At 47.4% G+C, this 19,427-nt stretch overlaps 2 protein-coding genes across 4 annotated transcripts; one reads left to right on the forward strand and one right to left on the reverse strand.

Moving 5' to 3' along the window:
• The first annotated feature begins 344 nt into the window (after positions 1 to 344).
• Positions 345 to 8,428, forward strand: Gtf3a (general transcription factor IIIA). Its single transcript, XM_031391201.1, has 10 exons — positions 345 to 351; positions 522 to 847; positions 2,435 to 2,535; positions 4,058 to 4,154; positions 4,757 to 4,845; positions 5,685 to 5,758; positions 6,105 to 6,185; positions 6,658 to 6,887; positions 7,936 to 7,995; positions 8,196 to 8,428. Exons 1-10 carry the CDS (start codon positions 345 to 347, stop codon positions 8,358 to 8,360), a joined length of 1,230 nt encoding a protein of 409 aa, XP_031247061.1. The 3' UTR covers positions 8,361 to 8,428.
• Mtif3 (mitochondrial translational initiation factor 3) lies at positions 7,802 to 18,645 on the reverse strand. Of its 3 annotated transcripts, none has more exons than XM_031338755.1 (4): positions 18,531 to 18,645; positions 11,724 to 12,175; positions 9,547 to 9,704; positions 7,802 to 8,630 (listed from the first exon to the last, which is right to left on the reverse strand). In XM_031338755.1, exons 2-4 carry the CDS (start codon positions 12,172 to 12,174, stop codon positions 8,412 to 8,414), a joined length of 828 nt encoding a protein of 275 aa, XP_031194615.1. In that variant the 5' UTR covers position 12,175; positions 18,531 to 18,645; the 3' UTR covers positions 7,802 to 8,411. The 3 variants fall into 3 exon arrangements, with proteins under 3 accessions (XP_031194615.1, XP_031194614.1, XP_031194616.1); XM_031338754.1 differs by having other exon boundaries at positions 18,520 to 18,616; XM_031338756.1 differs by lacking the exon at positions 18,531 to 18,645 and adding an exon at positions 18,044 to 18,487.
• Positions 18,646 to 19,427: the final 782 nt, after the last annotated feature.

The following is a 19,427-nucleotide window of genomic DNA, read 5'->3' on the forward strand; positions in this document are numbered from 1 at the left end:
GCCCTTCATAGATGCACAGTACTTTGTTAGGAAGGATTATAATAGAGTATTTTCCAGTCTCTGCTATTACGGAGGTAAGATGAGGGAAAGAGGGAATCCCACAAAAACCAGCCCCAACCACTAGAGGACTCAGTGATACAAAAAGAAAGTTGACAAAACACCAGCACAATTGCTGTCAGAAATTAAGGTTTAACTGATCCTGGGTAAGTTCTGGGCTTTGGAATTTTGAAAAAAATTCCACGTGACTCGAAGGAGCAGACAAGCTTGGGATCCACCATGTCCTGAAGCTGGTGGCAGGATGCAGAGGGCAAAACTGGAATGTGGAGAGCAGGCCGCCTTAAGTCATGTCAGGTAGATATTTTGGGACGTTAAGGCAGCGATTCCGGTTCCCCTAAGCCGCGAACCCCGAGTGCAGAGCCAGGCAGCCTCTCTCGGTGGAAGAGCCCTCGATGCGCATGGGCAGTCAGGCTCCCCAGCCGAGCCTCTGGGAGCATGCGCAGTCCTGGCGCGTGGGGCTTAAGGGGCGGGCCCTGGAACCTTTGCAGGCCGCGTTCCCGGAAGTTTGGAGCCTCTGGGCGCCGGTAGTTTGAATCCGGCGTTCCCGGGGCGGCACGAGGCTGCAGTGCCTCCGCCCGGGGGTAGTCGTGTCGCCCTGGAGCCGCGGGTCTCAGTCGCGGAGGCAGTGTCGTCCCTGACCATCGCGGACGCGTTCGTCGGAGCCTGCGAGGGCCCCGCCCCGCCGCGGCCCGCGCTCCCCAGCAGGTTCATCTGCTCCTTCCCGGAGTGCAGAGCCAGTTACAACAAAGCCTGGAAGCTAGACGCGCACCTGTGCAAGCACACCGGGGAGGTAACCTGGCCGCGGGGGTGCATGGCGGAGCCCGGCGCAGGGGCTGCGGCCTAGGCTTGGCCCGGGCAGGCTAGACTGAGGTCTAGGACGTTAGGGTTTCTTGCAAGCAACAAGTGTGCACCGTTTTAATCGCAGGCGGGCTTTGGTCAGGTACCAGGTCTTGTGGGTAAGGGTGGTCAGGAAAAGCCTTCCAATTTGGTTCTTTTTCCCGGCTCGTCTTTTTTTTTTTTTTTTTTTTTTTTTTGGTGCACCCTGGTCTTTCTTATGGTAGACTTACCAACCCACTGCCATCCCTCATAACATCCTTTGTGATTTTTACCCCCGTTTCTCCTAGACCATTCATTTTGGCCTTTCTTTGTCCCTGTGTCCGAGTCAGAATTTGCTTTCTCGACCAGAACGCTGCACATTAGTTGGACACTTCAAATTGTGGATTATTATCATCATCATCATCATCGGGTTTTTGTTTTGTTTTGTTTTGTTTGTTTTTGTTTTTGAGGCAGGGTTTCTCTGTATAGCCCTGGCTGTCCTAGAACTCTCTTTGTAGACCTGACTGGCCTCGAACTCAGAGATCCACCTGCCTCTGCCTTCAAAGTGCTATTAAACACATGGCTTTGAAGTTGTGTTTATTGTTCCAAACTTGACAGTAATTTGACTAGTACCTGTCCTACTCTGGGACTGGACCTGAACAAGGTTCTTCGACACTGTGCTGAGCAGTGCGGCTCACTTGTGTCTTCTTGTCCACTGGCTGTCTAGTACTGTGATTGAAGTCTTGATGCCAGCTTCCTGGATTTCAGATTATTTCCATAGTTAGGAAATACCCAAGTGGATGTTAGGATATGATATATAGCTTTACTGTGGATTCATGACAGCATCCCCTCCCCAGCCTCCAGGGTCCCACTTGAAGATTGCGGTTTGGGGCTGGGGGCTGTTTCCTTCGTTTGCCTTTGCACTTGTGAGCTTTTTCAGGCTGTGACACATTTTCCTGTCTCTGTGTCTGATATCTCTTAGTACAGACACAGGTCACCTGCAGTGAGACATAACCTGCTCCTTCCTCTGCCTCTTTGGTGTAAAATGATGCTGAGGCAGAGAGCTTGGCACACAGGCTATCTGGGCTCAAAGCCATCTTGAAAAGGGGTTTGCTAGGGAAGCCTGCACCCCAGAGGAGCAGGCTAACCTGCCCATCAGATGCCAGCCAGCCATAGAACAGCAGTCTGTGTGACGGTGACTTGTGAAAGATGGGGTGTCTTGGGTGTGGAGTTTGGTGCAGCAGAATTAAGTCATGCCCGCGTGTGGCGGGCACCTTCCTGAGTGGACACGTTCCTGGAGGGAAGTCTGAGGTGATGCCTGCCACAAGTCAGACTTTTAACAACACAGAGCTGAGGAGATGGTTCGGTGAGAGGGGTACTTGCAGCCAGACCTGGGGACTTTAATTGGATTCCTGGAACCCACAGGGAGAAGGAAGAAACTCACTCGGGGAAGTAGTCCCCTGACCTTAACATGTACTCGGTGGTGCACGCATGCCCCACCCTCAACAGAAACAATTAAAAAAGCGTAAAACCTTTTTCCTCCCCCATTTCTTTCTGCTAGAGGCCATTTGTTTGCGACTATGAGGGCTGTGGCAAGGCCTTCATCAGAGACTACCATCTGAGCCGACATGTCCTGATTCACACCGGAGAGAAGCCGTTTGTGTGAGTAGGGGGCTGACCAGGCCACTGGAGTAGGTTATGGTTGGCATGTAGCCCTGGCAGGATGACTGCCGATTCTTAGGCTGAAGAATGGAGGGTGGGCTGGTGAAATGGCTTAGGGGGTGAAAGTACTTGCCACCATGCTTGACAACCTGAGTCTGATCCTCAGAAGTGTTGTCTGGTGCTCAGACTGGCTCCTCTTCTGTCATGAGCGAGCAGTTGACTGTATGACAGTGGTAGTTTTGTGCTCAGATTATATGAAATCCATGTCCCTTACTGTGTCATGGAATGGCCTCTGCTGTTCTCTTTTTATCTTCCCCTGTATGATTGGCTTCCAGACATGAAACTGGTGCATCTGGGCTTGACAGCAGCACTTCTTGCCCCTGCCCCTGCCATTTGGTTCCTGCCAGAACTTGTGACCCTGTCCTCCTGCCCTGTGCTTGTGTTTAAATGCCTGTGTTAGGGGCTTACACATTGAGTTCTTTGTTGTCCTGACTGCAGTTCAAAAATAGAGTTGACAGGTGTGGGGTACTCCAGGCTCCTTAGGGACCAGGGCTCCAAATTTGTCTTGGATCCCAATCTCATCTTAGGGCTTCAACCCTGTTTGAGATCCTGCTGTTTCAAGGAGGGCAAGAGACATGTTGCCCATTTTGACATTTTAGGCACCATGAGAGTTGGCCTTAGCCATGAGGCCACCTGTGTTTGCGAGGGCAGGGAGAGGGCTATAGCCCTCCCATGTAGTCTAGCCTCTGTACTCTATCTTCCCATGGTGCATTCTCATCTTCAGGCCTCCTTTGCCAAGGTGCACAGTGTGTAAGGAGAGTCTTCTCGTACAGTGAGGTAAGAGAGGCCTGGTTCATTGCTCAGGGCCCTAAAGTCCTCACAAGAGGCATAACTCCTTCAAGGCCAAGATTCCAACACAAGCAGAATGAACTGGAGTGGTCAAATGACATCCCAGAGGGGACACGTGGCTCATGGTTCTGTGCCAAGTCTATGTTTTACCTGTGGTGACCGAACTGGAGCAGTTTATGATGGCATTTCTCACAAAAGGAAGGTTATTGGATTCTAAGTTAAAGTAGTTGAACCTGAGCACTTCTGGAGTTTGAGCAGCATTGAGGCCTCTGAGGCCAGTGTTTCCTTCCTTTGCCAATGTCCGAGGGTGGCTGGCTGGCCCAGTGTGGAAGTGCAAAGGATCCTGTTGCAGAGCCTATCCAAGCCAAGGCCTGAGTGACATGGTTTGATGCTTGGGATTGTCATTTTCAGTGTTGTCATCCCCTCCCCACCTCCAATATATGAATGTTTATGTGTGTTGTGTGTGCCTGGTACTTGTGGAGACCAGAAGAGGGCATCTGATCCCCTGGAACTGGAGTTAAAGATGGTTACAGGGCACCATGTAGGTGCCATGAACTTAGCCTGGGTTCTTTCCAAGAGCAGCCAGTGCCGCCAACCATTGGACGTCTCTCTAGCCCCGTAGTGTGTCTCTTGCCATAGTGTCTTATGTTTTGGTTCATGCAATCTCTTGCAGTTGTGCAGATGATGGCTGTAATCAGAAATTCAACACAAAGTCAAACTTGAAGAAACACATTGAACGCAAACATGGAAACCCACAAAGACAATATGTAGTGAGTGTGGCTTTATATATTCCAACTTACTATTTTTACATTTGCCACCAAAGCGAATGTAATCAGATTTTATTTTGTGAACCCGCTTTTATCTTGCTGGATATGTAAAGTCTGGCATTGGCCGTCCGCATTGTTCAAGTTGTCCTTTTCACATTCACGTTACTGGTTGGCGACCACCCCAGCACAAGCACATTTGCTTTTCTGAATGTTGCTGCTCTTTGAGCTTCTTGAGATGAAGCACTTTCACGGAGACTGAGTGGGTGAAATTTATATTTCCTGAGACAGTTAGATCCAGAGAGACTTTATTGTTTAATTAAAAGAGGTTTTATGTTTTATGTGCAAGTGATTTGCCTGCATACGTGTCTGTATACCATATGCATGCTTGGTGCTTGTGGAGGTCAGAAGAGGGTGTCAAGGTTCTGTGGAACTGGAGTTAGAGATGGTTGTGAGCCACCTGTGGGGGTGTTGTAATCCAAACCTGGGTCCTGCACAAGAGTAGCAAGTGTTCCTAACCACTGAGCCATCTCTCCCACCCTTGAAAGGACTTTAGCAACTCTTGATCCTCTGCCTGTACTAAACCGTGCATTTATTTTTTTTAACAGTGCAATTTTGAAGGTTGTAAGAAGGCCTTTAAGAAGCACCAGCAGCTGAGAACCCATCAGTGCCAGCACACCAGTGAGCCGCTCTTCAGGTCGGTGCTTTGCCAACGCTCTAGAATTCAAAGTGGAACACAAAGATCAGGATCCTGAGGGAGGCGCTTGTGTGTGCCCATGGGAACTTGAAAAGTTCTATTCTGTTTCTCTGAAAACCATTTTGCATGTGTGGGAATCAGCTTGTAAGAGCCTTGTGGTTAAGCTTGAAGGGAAGTAAGGAACTACCTGTTCGGTTTTATGGCACGCCGTCATGAGGACTTATTTTTTTCTTACTGTAGAACAGAAGTAGCAGGGCCCTGCCTGTTCTGAGCAGGGGTGCCGGGGAGCCTGCCTGCTGGGCAGTGTCTCCCTGCACAGTTGGGCTCATGGGGCCTTGCCCCTGGGTCCCATAGGCTGCCCTTTTTGCTGGTAGAACTGCAGTGACAGTGTTCACCCGCAGGCCAGTGGCTTGTCTGGGGTTCAGTGCCTGGGGCTCTGCACCAACTGCTGTACATTCCTCGTGTGTTTCTGATGCTGGTCCCCAGCCCCTGTGTTGTATTTTCATCTGACTGTATGCAGCATATTGGGCAGACTTCAGACAACAGCTCTGTGTCTGGTCCAGTGCAAACTAAGTCAGACAGCCTCTTGAAGTCACTTCTGTAGCCACCAGACAGGATATTTCCAGAATTTGTAGAACTTTTAGTTTGATAACACAAACAAAAGATATGACTTTTTCTCAGAATGGCTTGTTTTGCTCCAAAGCTGGCAGTCACTTGTGTTCTTATTTAGGACTGTGCTTAATCTTTGTTTTGGGTGACAAGTTTGTTGTGGGAGAGGCAGGCTCTCAGAATTCTCCATGGAAAGGGCCTGGCTAATGCTTTGCCTGCTACTTTCCCAGGTGTACCCACGAGGGATGTGGGAAGCACTTTGCCTCCCCCAGCAGGCTGAAACGGCATGGGAAGGTTCACGAGGGTACGTAGACAGGGACTACAGGGACTGTGCTTGCAGCGAGGAGCACGCCGCCAGCAGGGTGGGCTGGATCTGTTCTGTGGTCACATTGAGTAGGCAGAGCTGTGTGACAAGCAAGAACCTGTTCTGTTGAGTGTTGGCCACCTGGTTGTGTGCCACTCAAGTGTGCAAAAGTCTGGATGGTAGGAGCTTTCAGAGCAGGGTCACTGGAACCCACTCCATTGCACCCAGCAGAACGGCATGCTTCAGAGAGGTGGAGCACATGGCACGTGCTTTCTTGGCTGTCATCAGGGATTTCCCTGGGCTTTCAGAACAGGCAGAGGATAACTTTTGTTTTGTCTTTGAACAGGTTATCTATGTCAAAAGGGATGTTCCTTTTTGGGAAAAACATGGACAGAGCTTCTGAAACACATGAGAGAAGCCCATAAAGGTGAGGTAGACAGGAGCTGTGGAAGAGCATCGGCTCTGGGGAGCTGATGGTGGACTTTGAGAGAGTGAGATACACATTTGTATTGTAAAGGAAGGAGGTTCTAGCTTCCAGGGCTGCGACAGGCAAGGGAGTCCTGCGGGCCTCGGAGCCAGTGCTGCTATGCCTGGGCTTTTGTGAGGCCCCGCAGGACTTGTCAGATGCTGCTGTGTCAGAGGACAAAGGCGGATGCCATGAGGGCATAATGTCTCATGCCTAGTCACCATGCCGAGGATGCCTGCTCCTTGGCAGGTGAGGACTCAGGAAGTTGGGAGCCATGAGTGAACTTGAGGGATTTGAAGCCAGCATAGCAGTGAGACAAGCTGAAGTGTCCAGGGAAGTCCCTGGTTTGTGTGTAGTCACAGGACTAGACATGTTACTCATGTGTTTGGGTAACAGACAGAGATGTTGGTTAAATGTGTGTCTCTCCTACCAGAGGAAGTAACCTGTACAGTATGTCAGAAGACGTTCAAGCGCAAAGATTACCTTAAGCAGCACATGAAGACTCATGCCCCAGAAAGGGATGTGTACCGCTGTCCGAGAGAAGGCTGTGGAAGAACCTACACAACTGTGTTCAACCTGCAGAGCCACATTCTCTCCTTCCATGAGGAAAAGCGCCCATTTGTGTGTGAGCACGCCGGCTGTGGCAAGACGTTTGCAATGAAAGTGAGTGTCTCCCACTCCAGGCTGGTGTGTTCATGTCCAGCCTGCAGATCCTCCAGGTTGACAAGACCAGTTCCCAGTGAGAATGGAGAACTTATCAGAAATGTAGAACCCCAGGTTCCCACTCTGACTAGACTGGGCCAAAAGCCCTGGGGTTGAGAGGCTAAACAGGCCTATTTTAACAAGCACTCTAGGGCAGTGGTTCTCAACCTTGCTAATACTGGGACCCAATAACGTTCGTCATGTTGTGGGGACCCCAACCATAAACTTATGTAGTTGCTACTTCAGAACTATAATTTTGCTACTGGTATGGGTTGTAAATATATTCAGGATATCTGGTATATAACCCCAGAGGAGTCACGACTAGCAGGTTGAATAGCCATGCTGAGTGGGAGAGCTTGGGGCCTGTATTTCTGCTTAGCTGATGTTCTAAGGTGATTAGGGCTTCTGACCATCACCTAGGGCCTGGGAGAGGAGGTAGGTAGCACAAATGGGCAGCCTCTAGACTCTGGAACCTTGGCATGATTCAGAGTCAGGTGGAAACATTGTTCCTAGTGAGGAACTGAACAGTTTGCCTAAGCCTAGCTGGTGTCTAGAGAGCTCTTACTATAGATTACAAAGTCACTGAACATAACCCAGAGTAGCCACACCAAAGGTGCCATGGTCACCACTGTCATTATAGCTAGCAGGGCGGTGGCCAGATTTCCCCCTGGTGTTTAGGAACGCAGCTGAGGGAGATTTCAGTTAAGCAAGCATAAGCTTGGACGAGCAAGCATAGCAGGCTTTTCCTTCTCGGGAAAGAGTCAGTGGATTGGGATGGAGTAAATTCCAAGCGTGTCAGCAGATTGATAGTCACTCTGCTAGGGAGTTGGCTCTGATCAGGGAGTTGGGTGAAGGTCAGATTCACTACACAACAGAAAGGCAGCTGGTAGTTTATTACTGCACACTGTGACACTGCATTTGACACCAAGAGTTTTTACTGGAACAAGTATGGGTGGTTGGGAGCCACCCCTCCAGGCCCAAATCAAGCTTCCTTTCCCTTGCACTGCAGCAAAGTCTCATGAGGCACAGTGTCGTACACGACCCTGACAAGAAGAGGATGAAGTTCAAAGTAAGTGGCAGCTGCTTGGGTCAGCACTCAGCTGTAAGGCCTGCTTGGCATCTGTCCATCCACTCCCACCCCACCATCCTGTGTGTCTGTGCCTGTTGAGGGTGTGACTCCCATCAGGCTGATATGTTGAAGTGGATACCCATTGTGAAACAGGTAATTCTGATGGGGAACGAAGTTGTCTGTTTCCCTTACTCCCAAAGGTAAGACCACCTCGGGAGAGACGCAGCTTGGCCTCGCGCCTCAGTGGGTACGTCCCTCCTAAGAGGAAACAAGAGCCAGACAACTTGCCTAACAACAGCATGGAGTCCAGCAGCAGCCCAGAGGACAAGTTGGTCCTGCCAGCTGCTTTACTCACTGTCTGCTAGGCCGGAAGACTTCAGAGCTTCTGGAGAAGCCTGCACTTCTTTTTATTAAAATCACTGACACAAAACATCCGACTCATTGCTGTTTCTGTCGTCTTTGCTCAAAGTGTCTCTTCTCTGGCTCTCTTGGGATTCTTTGTACGCTTTCTCTTCTTTCTTGCTCAAATGACGAAAAACACACATGGAGGCAGTCCCTCCTCTAACAGCTTTTGGCCTGCTTGAGAAGGTTGCTATTCCAGGCATACTCTGGAGAATCTGATTAAATATCTTCTCCTACAAAGGACAACAGTGCATGATTAATTTGAACCAGGTGTTTCTCATGCTATGGTGACATTTGAGCAAGCACACGACAGCACTCTCAGAGCTGCTGTGACAGGCTGGTCTGGTCCTGCATTTTCCTGTGTGACTGACATCCACACAGGAACTCTGTGCTCAACTGACACTGATGGACTTAGTCTCCACTCTGTCACAGCACTGAGGGTCTACACACATAAGCTTCCCCAGAATCAAACACTGGGTTTGGGTCTTGGCAAAGTGCCTCTCTTGTTCTGAAGGGAGGGAGGCAGATCCCACCCGGACTCCTAAAAGCCTGGATCTGTTGAACTGTGCCCTGCAAGTATGTGTTGTAAACAGCTGAGGTTGGAACCCACTGTACCAGTGCTGCCTTTGATGGTGATGAATGAGCTAAGTCTAAACATCAGCGGCATGTAAACTCCAGGGATTCTAACTAGTAAAGCGCTCCAGGTGTATGCAAGCCCTGTGAACATCTACCTTTTCTATTTTAACTGTTAGCCCTCCAGCAGTTCTTAGAATAACATACAGCTTTTCTATTGCTTTTTAAAAGACAATGTGTATGGGTGTTCTGCCTGTGCTTACATATGTGCAGGGTCCACAGGGTCCAGAATATGTCAGATTCCCCTGAAACTGGAGTTACAGACTGTTGTGAGCTGCCACGTATCTTGGGTCCTTGGTAAGAGTGGTCAGAGCTCTAACCACTGAGCCATCTCTAGCCCCCAGAACAGTTTGCATGTGGCAAATTTAATGGAAAACACACTAAGTAGTTTGACATTAGGAAGCTGGGAGGGTTGTATGTGGTAGACTTGTCACTTTTTTGCCTGTAGTCTTTCCAGTTTTTCTGCAATTTTATTTTTGCATCAGAAAATGGGCAGCCTCACAGGTACTCACTTACCATCTCATGCTCTGGCTCCTCTGCATCTTTCCTCCTTTTTATTGTGACTTTAACGTGGTATTTTTTCTCAATCCACTGCTGGATCTGTTTACTCTTGGTGTCCAAATCATGCTGTCCAATATTTGATGAAAAATTGAGCTCCTTCGTCACAGTTGGTCCTGGTTGGGAACAGTGAAGTTAAGGGCTCATCCATTGGTCTGTTTCCTACTCTCCTTTGAAACCTTGACTTCTGCCCACAGATGTTAAGATCTGAAGTCTGACAGGCTACCACTGCCCTGCGCTCACTTTCACCCCCAGGGACTGACCATCAGCTGTTTTCTTTTTAAATTGGGGAGATAGGCATAAAGGCTTGTTTTTAACTTGCTAACTAGTACTTAAAACTTGCTAAGGTTGTGGGTGTGCTTCTGAGTTGACTTGGGGGCAGGGTGGTGTCAGGCTAACCCCTGAGTGTTGGTCTTCGCCTTCAACCTCCCCCAGCCCTCCACATCTCCCCAAAGGACCAGGCTTGCAGCACCCACACCCGCTGCTGAGCCTGGCTCTGCCTTAGTTCTGGGGCTTCAAACTCACACTTGTGCACAGGCACTGGGACCCATGGAGCCATCCCCCAGACCCTATGTTAGACAGAGCTATAAATCTGAGAAAGAATGGGGCACAAGTAGGCAACTCACAGAAGTGCCCCAGATGGTATAAGGGTGACTTTAAAACGAGCAGGGTCTCCTCACTGTCACTCTGACAGTGTGACGTTACCGAGAAAAACAGAGGAGCCTTGGCTGATGCTGTGGCTGGCAGCCTTGTCCATCTAGGTTCATAAAGAATGAACACCTGGGAAGAGGCTTGTGCCATAGAGATAGATTTACAGATTAGATCCACTCCTATTAGTTGCCATGGTAATTATAATTTACCCATACTGTCATATAAACATGGGTAGATCTTGAAAACAATGCACCATTTTTTGTTTTTTTTTGTTTTTAAAAACTTATCTGCATACTGTTTCTGAACGTCTGTCACATTAGCACTGGCTAAAGTCCATGAGAGCACACAGGAGCATCTGCAGGGAGGGATTCAGATTTTAAATCTGGATCACAGCCAGTTAACTGACTTCCGGTGATAGGTAAGAATTGTTTATTACCTTCTTATAGGCCTTTAGATTTAAAAACGTTCTTAGCATCCCCTTGCTTCCCACCAGTTGGCTCGGGGTCTCCATCAAAATGAAGCAAAAGCTCCCAGATATTAGCCCTTCAAGGTCTCTAGCTTCTCCAGTCTGCTCAATGTTTTCTGGCTGTGCTATGGTTTGACATCCTTATCTTCCCTGGTTGGTTTCCTTTGAAAGCCTGTTTTCTGGTCAGCGTTCCTGTGGTGTTGTAAAACAGGTTTTCTTCCCTCACAGCACATGGCCTCGTACCGTGAGGTTAGTGTCCCGATTCCTGTCACATTGTGAATGCCATGGAGCAGCAGCCTTCCACAACTGGGAGCCACCAAAAGTACCCATCTTAGTACCCAGTTCCTGGCCTCTGAGTGGCTTCTGTGACAAGTGCTTGGGAAGGTGACTGACCATGAACAGAGGCAAGAGGTGCTCTGATTTCACAAGATGCTTAAAAAGCAGAGCGACAGGAAGAGGGTTAGACCTGCTGGACATCTCTATCACTCCATTGCCACCGTCAGCCATGAGGCTCAACACTGTATTTGGCTTCAAGGCTAAGGTGACTTCCCATCACTCTGGGCTACTTACCTTCTCCCCCACTTCGCAGTTTTAAAAGAAGAGACAATGAACATGGGACATCAGAAATAAAGGGGAAGGATGGAAGTGAGGGATGGAGGAGGAACTGCTTCAGGAGTGATGTTGAAACAAGATGCACAGGGGTTGCCAGTTTCTCCTGTCCAAGACACCTTGGCAGACATGAGAGTTGAGTGCTGCTGGGTTGTTCACAAGCAGTGGCTTTCACCCTTCCTAATGCTGCAACCCTTTAATACAGTTCCTCATGTTGTGGTGACCCCCCCCAACTTAAATTATTTCATTGCTACTTTGTAACTGTAATTCTGCTATAGTTGTGAATCATAATGTAAATATCTGGCACACCATCCTGTGAAAGGGTCACCCGCCCCTCAAAGGGTTCACAACCTACAGATTGAGAACCACTGTTCCAAAGGATTCAAGGTGCAAACACAGGAGCACCTACCAGTTTGGGGCTCGGCCTTTTCCTGTTCCCGGAGCTTTAGCCGCTCCTGGTGGATCTGCACTCCGGTCATGAGCTGGTACTCGGGTGGCTCTGAGCTGGTGTTCCTCTGTACCAACCTCAAGTTCTGCTTGTCCATGAGTCTGATCACATCCGCTCTGTGCATCATCCCCAGGTCCATGCCTTTCTCATCCAGGACTCGGATAATACGCTCACTGATCTTCCGTCCCATGTTAGAAAAAGCATCCCTTCTTTTCTGTTTCTTCTCACCCTGGAGGTTCCCAGCAGTACTAAAATCTTTTGCAGAAATCAGGTACAACAGTTTTGGGGTGGGTGCAGTTAGGGACAGCTGTGCCGGGTCTGGCTTCACAGTGTGTCTTTGGAAACATCTTCCGATGAAGTTATTGTCAATCTTTGTAGTTTGTAGCATCAACCTAGTCAGAAGAACAGCCATCCTGACAAAGTAATGGGGAAGGTTTATTACAATGCAATCACTGAGGCTGATGGTCTGCTGGGATGCTGCTGAGGGTGGCACAGGTGAGTCTGAGGAGCCTTACAGCACCCAGACCACCAGATCCATGTGCAGGAAGGTGACAGAAACATGGATAGTTGGGGGGTACCATCCCTAGCAGCTGGAGATCAGACCGAGCAGCTGGCGTTCTACTTTGATCTCTTTTTCTTCCACATTCATGACATCTATTTTCTCCTAGATCCTATAGTGCCAGCTCCAAAAGCTAAGTTCATCTGGGGTGGGGGTGGGGGGTTGTTTATAAGGATGTAGTAGAAATGACATTTCAGGGGCTGCAGAGATGGTTCAGAGGTTAAGAGTCCTCTGCTCTTCCAAAGGATTAGATTCCCAGCACCCTCATGGTGTCCATATGTTCAACTCTAATTCTAGTTCCACAGGATCTGACATACTCTTCTAGCCTCTGAGGGGACTGCACACATGCGGTGCACAGATATATATGCACTGGGATAAGCACTTGTAAAATATAAGAAGTAAAAGAAATTTAGTGACACTTGGATGTTTTAAAAAATGCTTCCTCGGGCAGTGGTGGCTCACACCTTTAATCCCAGCACTTGAGAGGCAGAGGCAGGCAGATTTCTGAGACTGAAGCCAGCCTGGTCTACAGAATGAGTTCGAGGACAGCCAGGGCTATACAGAGAAACCCTGTCTTGAAAAACTAAACCAAACCAAACCAAACCAAACCAAATAAAAAATGCTTCCTTACCACAATAAAACAATAAAAAGTGTTTCTCTCGCTTCTCATTGTGCTTCTTTTGTTTGTTTTGGTTTTTTTTGTTGTTGTTGTTGTTTTCCGAGACAGGGTTTCTCTGTGTAGCACTGGCTGTCCTGGAACTCTGTAGACCAGGCTGGCCTTGAACTCAGAAATCTGCCTGCCTCTGCCTCCCAAGTGCTGGGATCAAAGGCGTGCGCCACCACCGCCCACCTGTCTCACTGTACTTCTTGTCCCCACCTTTAATCCCAGCACTCTGGAAAGGCAGGGGTGGAGGGATCTCTGTGAGTTCCAGGACAGACTGGTCTACACAGTGAGTCCTATCTCAGATGAAAAAAAAAAAACTCCACAAATTCATAATTATTATTTATTCAGAGTTCCTTATTAGGGCCCTGTGGATTTGGGTCAGTGAATTTGCCTAACATGTGCAAGGCCCTTGGTTTAATACTCAGAGCAACAATTTTGGAAAATCTTTCTGTAGAGAACAGTGGAACAAACAGCACGTGCTGAAACTGGTTTCTCCCTCCAGCCACAACCAGCGGTGATCTGTTCCAAAGTGGACAGCAGGCCACCAGCAAACTCCATGGTGCCTGCTCTTCTGTCTCATGTTCTATCCCTGACTGACACTCCCTCCTATATCAGATACCTGGTTTCCAGGTCTCCCTGAGAGCATTATAGTTTTGTTTGGTAGAGATACTTCATTTACAGTTTGGCAGCATGAAGGGGCTCCCTCCAGCTAGTTATATAATTTAAACATTAAGGAAAATGGCTGTAATTCCCTTCAACATACTGAATATGCAAACATCTATTAGGACGCTAATTGCCACTGTCTGTCACTATCACTCCCCAGCTCCATTGAAAACTGGTAAATTGGTCATTAAACAGAAAGAGCTGAGCGCTTATTCTGTCTTTTTAGGAAAAACTCTGCCCATCTGTGTTGATGAGGAAAAGCTCTCCTTCCTAGCATGGAGATGATAACGATAATAATAATAATAATAATGATAATGATAATAACAACAACAACCACCACCAGCATTTTTGCCACCAATAAAAATGTTCATTTAGTCAATAATCGAACACCTTCAGGTACAAGGCTGATGCCAGAGGGGTCACCACATACTGCGTCCAGATTAAATATGCAAAAGCACTTGGCTGAGGAGGAAGCTAGCTGTCACCATCATGACCAAGGGTCAGAGTGGCACTGCCACCAGAGGAAAAACATGACACCCTGATGCAAAGCTACAAATACCCAGAGCTTTCCACAACGGCCTTGCCCTGAGGTAATCCAAAGTGGCTCACCTCTCACCCAAGCTTCCAGAACAAGGCTGGACCCAGAGAGGAATGACCTAGAGGACACCACAGAGAAGCCATCTCACAAACCCAGACTCTGAGACAACACACTAGCTTGGTGAGAATGAAAAGAGAAGATGGACTTTTTTTAAATTAAAAGATAGGGAAATTATAAAATGTAATGTGTTTGAGAAAAATCCTCTGAGAGATACACTGGGGAAAGAGGAATGCAGATTAGGTATTGGGAACTTGCAAAAAGAGCCATCAACTTTCTCAATGTGAGAATAAAACTCTCAGGAAGCAAACCCTGATATATTTAGGATCATGACATGTTTCCTTCTGAAATGGCTCAGCTGGAAATAGAAGTTAGAAAGTGCGATTATGGTGACATTTACTGAATCTGAACATAGGTATTAGTCAGTTCTTCATCTCTCCACTCTTTGGTTTGTTCAAGTTATTTTCATAGCTGAAATGTAAAGAAAGCAAACAAGAATTGATGCCCAGAAGAAGTAGCTCAGTGATCATGGCAGGGCAATGAATCCAGCCTCCTGTGCCCATGTGTCATCGGACTGAACTGAATGGACATGCTGGCTTTGGGCCTTATCCTGGTTAGTTCTCTGTCAACCTCACACAAGTTAGAGTCAACTGGCAAGTCTATGGAGCATTCTCTTGGGTAATGATTAGTGTAGTAGAAGGGCCAACCCACTGTGGGCACTACCTTTCCTGGGTGGTAAGAAAAAGCAGCTGACAGGCTATTTCTGACTCCAGGTTCCTGCCCTGACTTCCCTTAATGATGAACTTTGATTTGGACCTGCAAGTCAAATCAACCCTTTCCTCTCCAAGCAGTCTGCTTTTTGGTTATGGTGTTTTCTCACATCAACAGAAAGCAAACTGGGGCATGCATATTAATATGTATGTACATACATACATAATATTAGTTTCACAGCCTTGTGTAAATGAACTACAAATAAGGATTTTACAAATGTAAAATTCTGAAGACTTTTGTAACACTTATGTACTTATTTAGTTTTGGTCAAACAAAAATCTCAAAGGTTCTCACTGTCACAAATGACAATGAGTACAGCTTACAGGTGTTTTCATAACTCTCAGTTAAGGTTATTTGGAAACAAGAGGTTTGTCAGTATCACTTGGGGATGCTTTCAGCAAACAAGTGCCCTCTCTGCTTTTCTGTGATGTGTCACTGAGCTGGCACATTCAGTTGAGTCTCCTTTGTTTCCTCTGCTAGAGGTGGATATGAGGCTGAGCAGACCAGCATCGAATAAAGATGCTGAATGAAGGCAACTGGGGATAAGCGGGACTCCTTCTTCCTTCCAAGGCAGCTATCTTAGCCACAATACTGTAGAAGCCAACGTTTCTCAGTTACTTCAAACACACACATTTATAGTATGAGATGCCTGTTTCTGATTGACAGCTAGCTACTCTGACCTTACGGAAATCATGCTGTGCCACACGGATCTGTTTGAAAGCTAGCAGCTGACTCCACACTGAGGAAACACTCCAGAGAGAAGCACATGGACCTCTGAGAAAATCTGAGTAATTCTCCCAGAATGATGAGCAACAGAATGTCAACTCAATTATGTCAAAGGGACATGAGATCGAGTAATTTTAATGTTTGATATACATATCCATTAAGAAACTGAAATGACTTAAATTTTGGGCCATAAACTGAGAGACTATGAGACGTGTCTATCCCCACTCACTGTGTGTTTGGGTTGTACTATCTATATGTATTTTAAAGATTTATTTTATGCCTTATTTATGTGTACGCATCTGCCTGTGTGTCTGCACACATGTATGTGGGTGCCCATGGAGGCCAGAAGGTGTCAGATTTACTGAAATGGAAATGACTGGTACTTATAAGCCGTCTGATACGGGTGCTAGGGACCAAATCTGGTCCTCTGGGAGAGCTGTACACTGCTTAACCTCCGAGCCATCCATCTCTCCAGCCTCTGCTTATGTTTTTATAGTTGTCTTCTATTGTTTTTAGTAACTCCTATTGACACATACACAATTACTCACACAGAATTCCCACAGGCCTCATCCCAGTCAATCTGTACCTCCACTCTAAGCCAGCCGCTATCCTAGTTTTGACCTCACCATTGTTTGTTCCAAGAGCGTACGTGCTTTCTATCATAAGGCATCTCAGCATGCTTCATCTCTGTGGCTGTGGTATTGGTTTATGGCTTCTCACTTCTGAGGAGTACACCTCTGTGAGACTGTGCTGCACTCTGCAGCGTCTAGTCTTATTATCAGCAAATGCTCGAGCTGCTTGGGCCTGGGACCTTAAGTATAAAGCTGGCACACAGGTCCTTATGCCTAAAAGAGGGGCTGATGACCGTGTGACACTCACACTGTCCTTATGATCCACCATATTCTTTATGATGCATCGATGAGGGTTTGCAATGAATGTTCTTAGAATAAAACTTAAATGTGTCTTAGTATCCAGTTTCTTTCTTCCTTCTCCCCCCCACCCCCTTTTCCAAGACAGGGTTTCTCTGTGTAGCCCTGGCTGTCCTGGAACTCACTCTGTAGATCAGGCTGGCCTAGAACTTGGAGATCCGCCTGCCTCTGCCTCCCAAGTGCTGGGATTAAATAAAGGTGTGTGCTACCACTGCCCAGCAGTATCCAGCTCCTTAAACTAGGGGCTGTGTAACTGACTGTGGTGGCTGAAAGGAAACTGCAAGAACCAGAAATTAATTCACAAGCACATACATGAGGAACCCGGGGTACTTCTGCCAACATGTTCCTGTGTTGCAGCTTGCAGCTCCACTGCAGCCTTCCAAGGTGAACTTGCCTGGTCTCCTCAAAACCCACAAGACGCTCACTCCGTGCCTGCTTTGCTGTCAGAGAACACTGTACCAGCAAGCCAACTGCCTAATTACCTCAATAAAAACTCAAAGCCACAGCAGAATATCAACTGCAATTTTTTATGGTTCCCACAGTCTTCTGCTCTCATGATTTTTAATATTTTCCTGCTGGCATTCTTCGGTATGAACCGAAGGGTATCTCTAAGCTGTAATGTTTCATTTTTAAAATTGCTACTTGAGTTCCTAACTTGAGTTTCCTAAAACAATTTCAACAACAACAACAATAAATAATGAATTATGTCTTGTGATTAGGACAGGATTTCCAATAATTTCTGAAGTGATGCTAAACACACTAATGCTATTTATCAATGCAGCCCTAAAAATGATAAAACTGTATCTGAAAAGTGTTGACTACACTCAGTTTACATTATTTAGTATTAAGCAAAGATTCAGGGCTAGCGAGATGGCTCAGTGAGTAAGGGAACTTGTGTGTGTGTCTAACTGTCTGTTTGATGTGTCTGGGCACCCATGCCATGGTGCCATTGTAGAGGTCAAAAGACAACCCTGTGGAATTAGTTCTCTCCTTCCACCTTTAGGTTCCAGGCACTGAACTGTTTAACTCTGTTTTGCCTATTGAGCCATCTTTTCAACCTAATGATACTGATTTTTTTCTCTCTCTTTCTCTTTGAGACAGGATCTCACTATGTAGACCAAGCTGGTCTCCAATTCACAAGAGATCTGCCAGCCTCTGCCTCTGAGGGATAAGGCTAAAGCACCCGGCACCACACCTGGCCTCACAGGAGCTTATTTCTGCCATTTATTTCTTCACGTTTTTTTTTCTGAATCGTTACACTTTATAGTCAAAAGCTCATATTGACACCTATTCACCTGAGAAGGAACGGGTTCTACTAGAGTCCATATTTTGTGAAAATAACTTTGGCTTTATCCTATGACTGAATTCTCTCACCTTCAGTTCCAAAAGGAGTTTCCAAAGTCCTGACACGGTGGTGCACACCTTTAATCCCAGTACTTCAGAGGTAGAGGCAGGTGGATTTCTATAGGTTTGAGGTCAGACTGGTCTACACAGTGCGTTTCAGGACAGCCAGAGCTGCATAGTGAGACCCTGTTTCAAAAACATCAAAAATTAAAGGAAAACAAAAACCCTCACAAGGGGTTCGCAGCAGGCACGCCCATCCGGAGGCCACGCCCACCAGGATGCCAGTTGTCCTAAGCCCCTAACCTGACCCCAAATCCGTGGAAACGGGGCGCGTACGTACGTAAACAACGAAACTGGCTGGGATTGAGAGGCAGTGGCTCTCGGGAACTCGGCGACTGGGCTCGACCCGAAGCCTGGCGCTGCCGCCACCCCACGTCCACGGAGTGCTCTCGGCACAAACTCTCAAGACTTGTCCTCCCACCTCAGCCCCGCAGCCAAGCCCTCACCTTAGCATTACCTAGGTCAGGGTAGGCGAGCAGGAAGAACTGGCAGGTCCGTACAACGACTCCTCTAAAGGACCGCGTCGGCTTCCGTAGCAGGCGGGACTTCCTGAATTCTTTAAAGGGAAGGTGCAGCTGCGGTCTGCGGTTTCGCTAATGGAATAAGTCCTCCGACAAAAAAAAGTAATTGTGCAGCTGGCCTGAGCAGGAAAGTGAGGAATTTGCTTACCCGCTGCTCCAAAGGCGAAGTGAATGCTAAAATGTGGAGTCCCTGGAACAGTCACTGAATCGTTTTCTCCAGTTACATTAACGCCAATTAAATAATGCCTTCTACAGTGCATCATAAATGTCTAGACAACTGCTGTGCGGTATTAGACTATTACCACCTGCAGATGAGCAGATCTGACAAGTGGAAGCTCTGGCTGGGGAGCAGGGTGCAAGCCTCCCTCCCAAGGCTGCTCTCTTCTGAGAAAAAGTGATGGATTCAGGTTCGAGTGCTGTCGGAACTGGGAGAAATCATAACAGATCACCCACATGCGGCATGATTGACTGCATTGCCCAGAGTCAGGAAAGAGGGAAGTCCCTGGGTGTTGCACTATCAGACTATTGGCCCCCCCCCCCCCCGCACCCATGTTACCAGGCCATTAACTGTCCCCTCCTTTGGCGTTAAGTCCCTGCTTTTCTCTCGTTTTCAACAGAGAATTCTTTTGTGAAGCCCCTGAATGTGGGAGTGTGTTCCTCCTATGAAAAGCCTATAGTTTATAGACTACATGTCTATAATATATAATTTATAGAGCATGGGAACATCTTGTCTTATTTAATCCTTACCAAATAACTCAATCAGGGTAACATCCAATTACAACTATTACTGGCACATCAGAATAACATCCTATTATTGCAGATGAAGAACCTGG

Source organism: Mastomys coucha, unplaced genomic scaffold (assembly GCF_008632895.1).
Source record: "Mastomys coucha isolate ucsf_1 unplaced genomic scaffold, UCSF_Mcou_1 pScaffold22, whole genome shotgun sequence".
In the NCBI taxonomy this organism is placed as follows: Eukaryota; Metazoa; Chordata; class Mammalia; order Rodentia; family Muridae; genus Mastomys; species Mastomys coucha.

Bases quoted from the DNA above. Each gene is read 5' to 3' on its own strand.
- Gtf3a (XM_031391201.1), top strand. The intron at 2,536-4,057 runs GTGAGTAGGGGG...AATCTCTTGCAG, and splicing joins ACCGGAGAGAAGCCGTTTGT to TTGTGCAGATGATGGCTGTA. The intron at 4,155-4,756 runs GTGAGTGTGGCT...TTTTTTTAACAG, and splicing joins ACCCACAAAGACAATATGTA to TGCAATTTTGAAGGTTGTAA.
- Mtif3 (XM_031338754.1), bottom strand. The intron at 9,705-11,723 runs GTAGGTGCTCCT...GTTCCCAACCAG, and splicing joins AAAGGCCGAGCCCCAAACTG to GACCAACTGTGACGAAGGAG. The intron at 8,631-9,546 runs GTAAGTGAGTAC...TGTCCTTTGTAG, and splicing joins AGGAGCCAGAGCATGAGATG to GAGAAGATATTTAATCAGAT.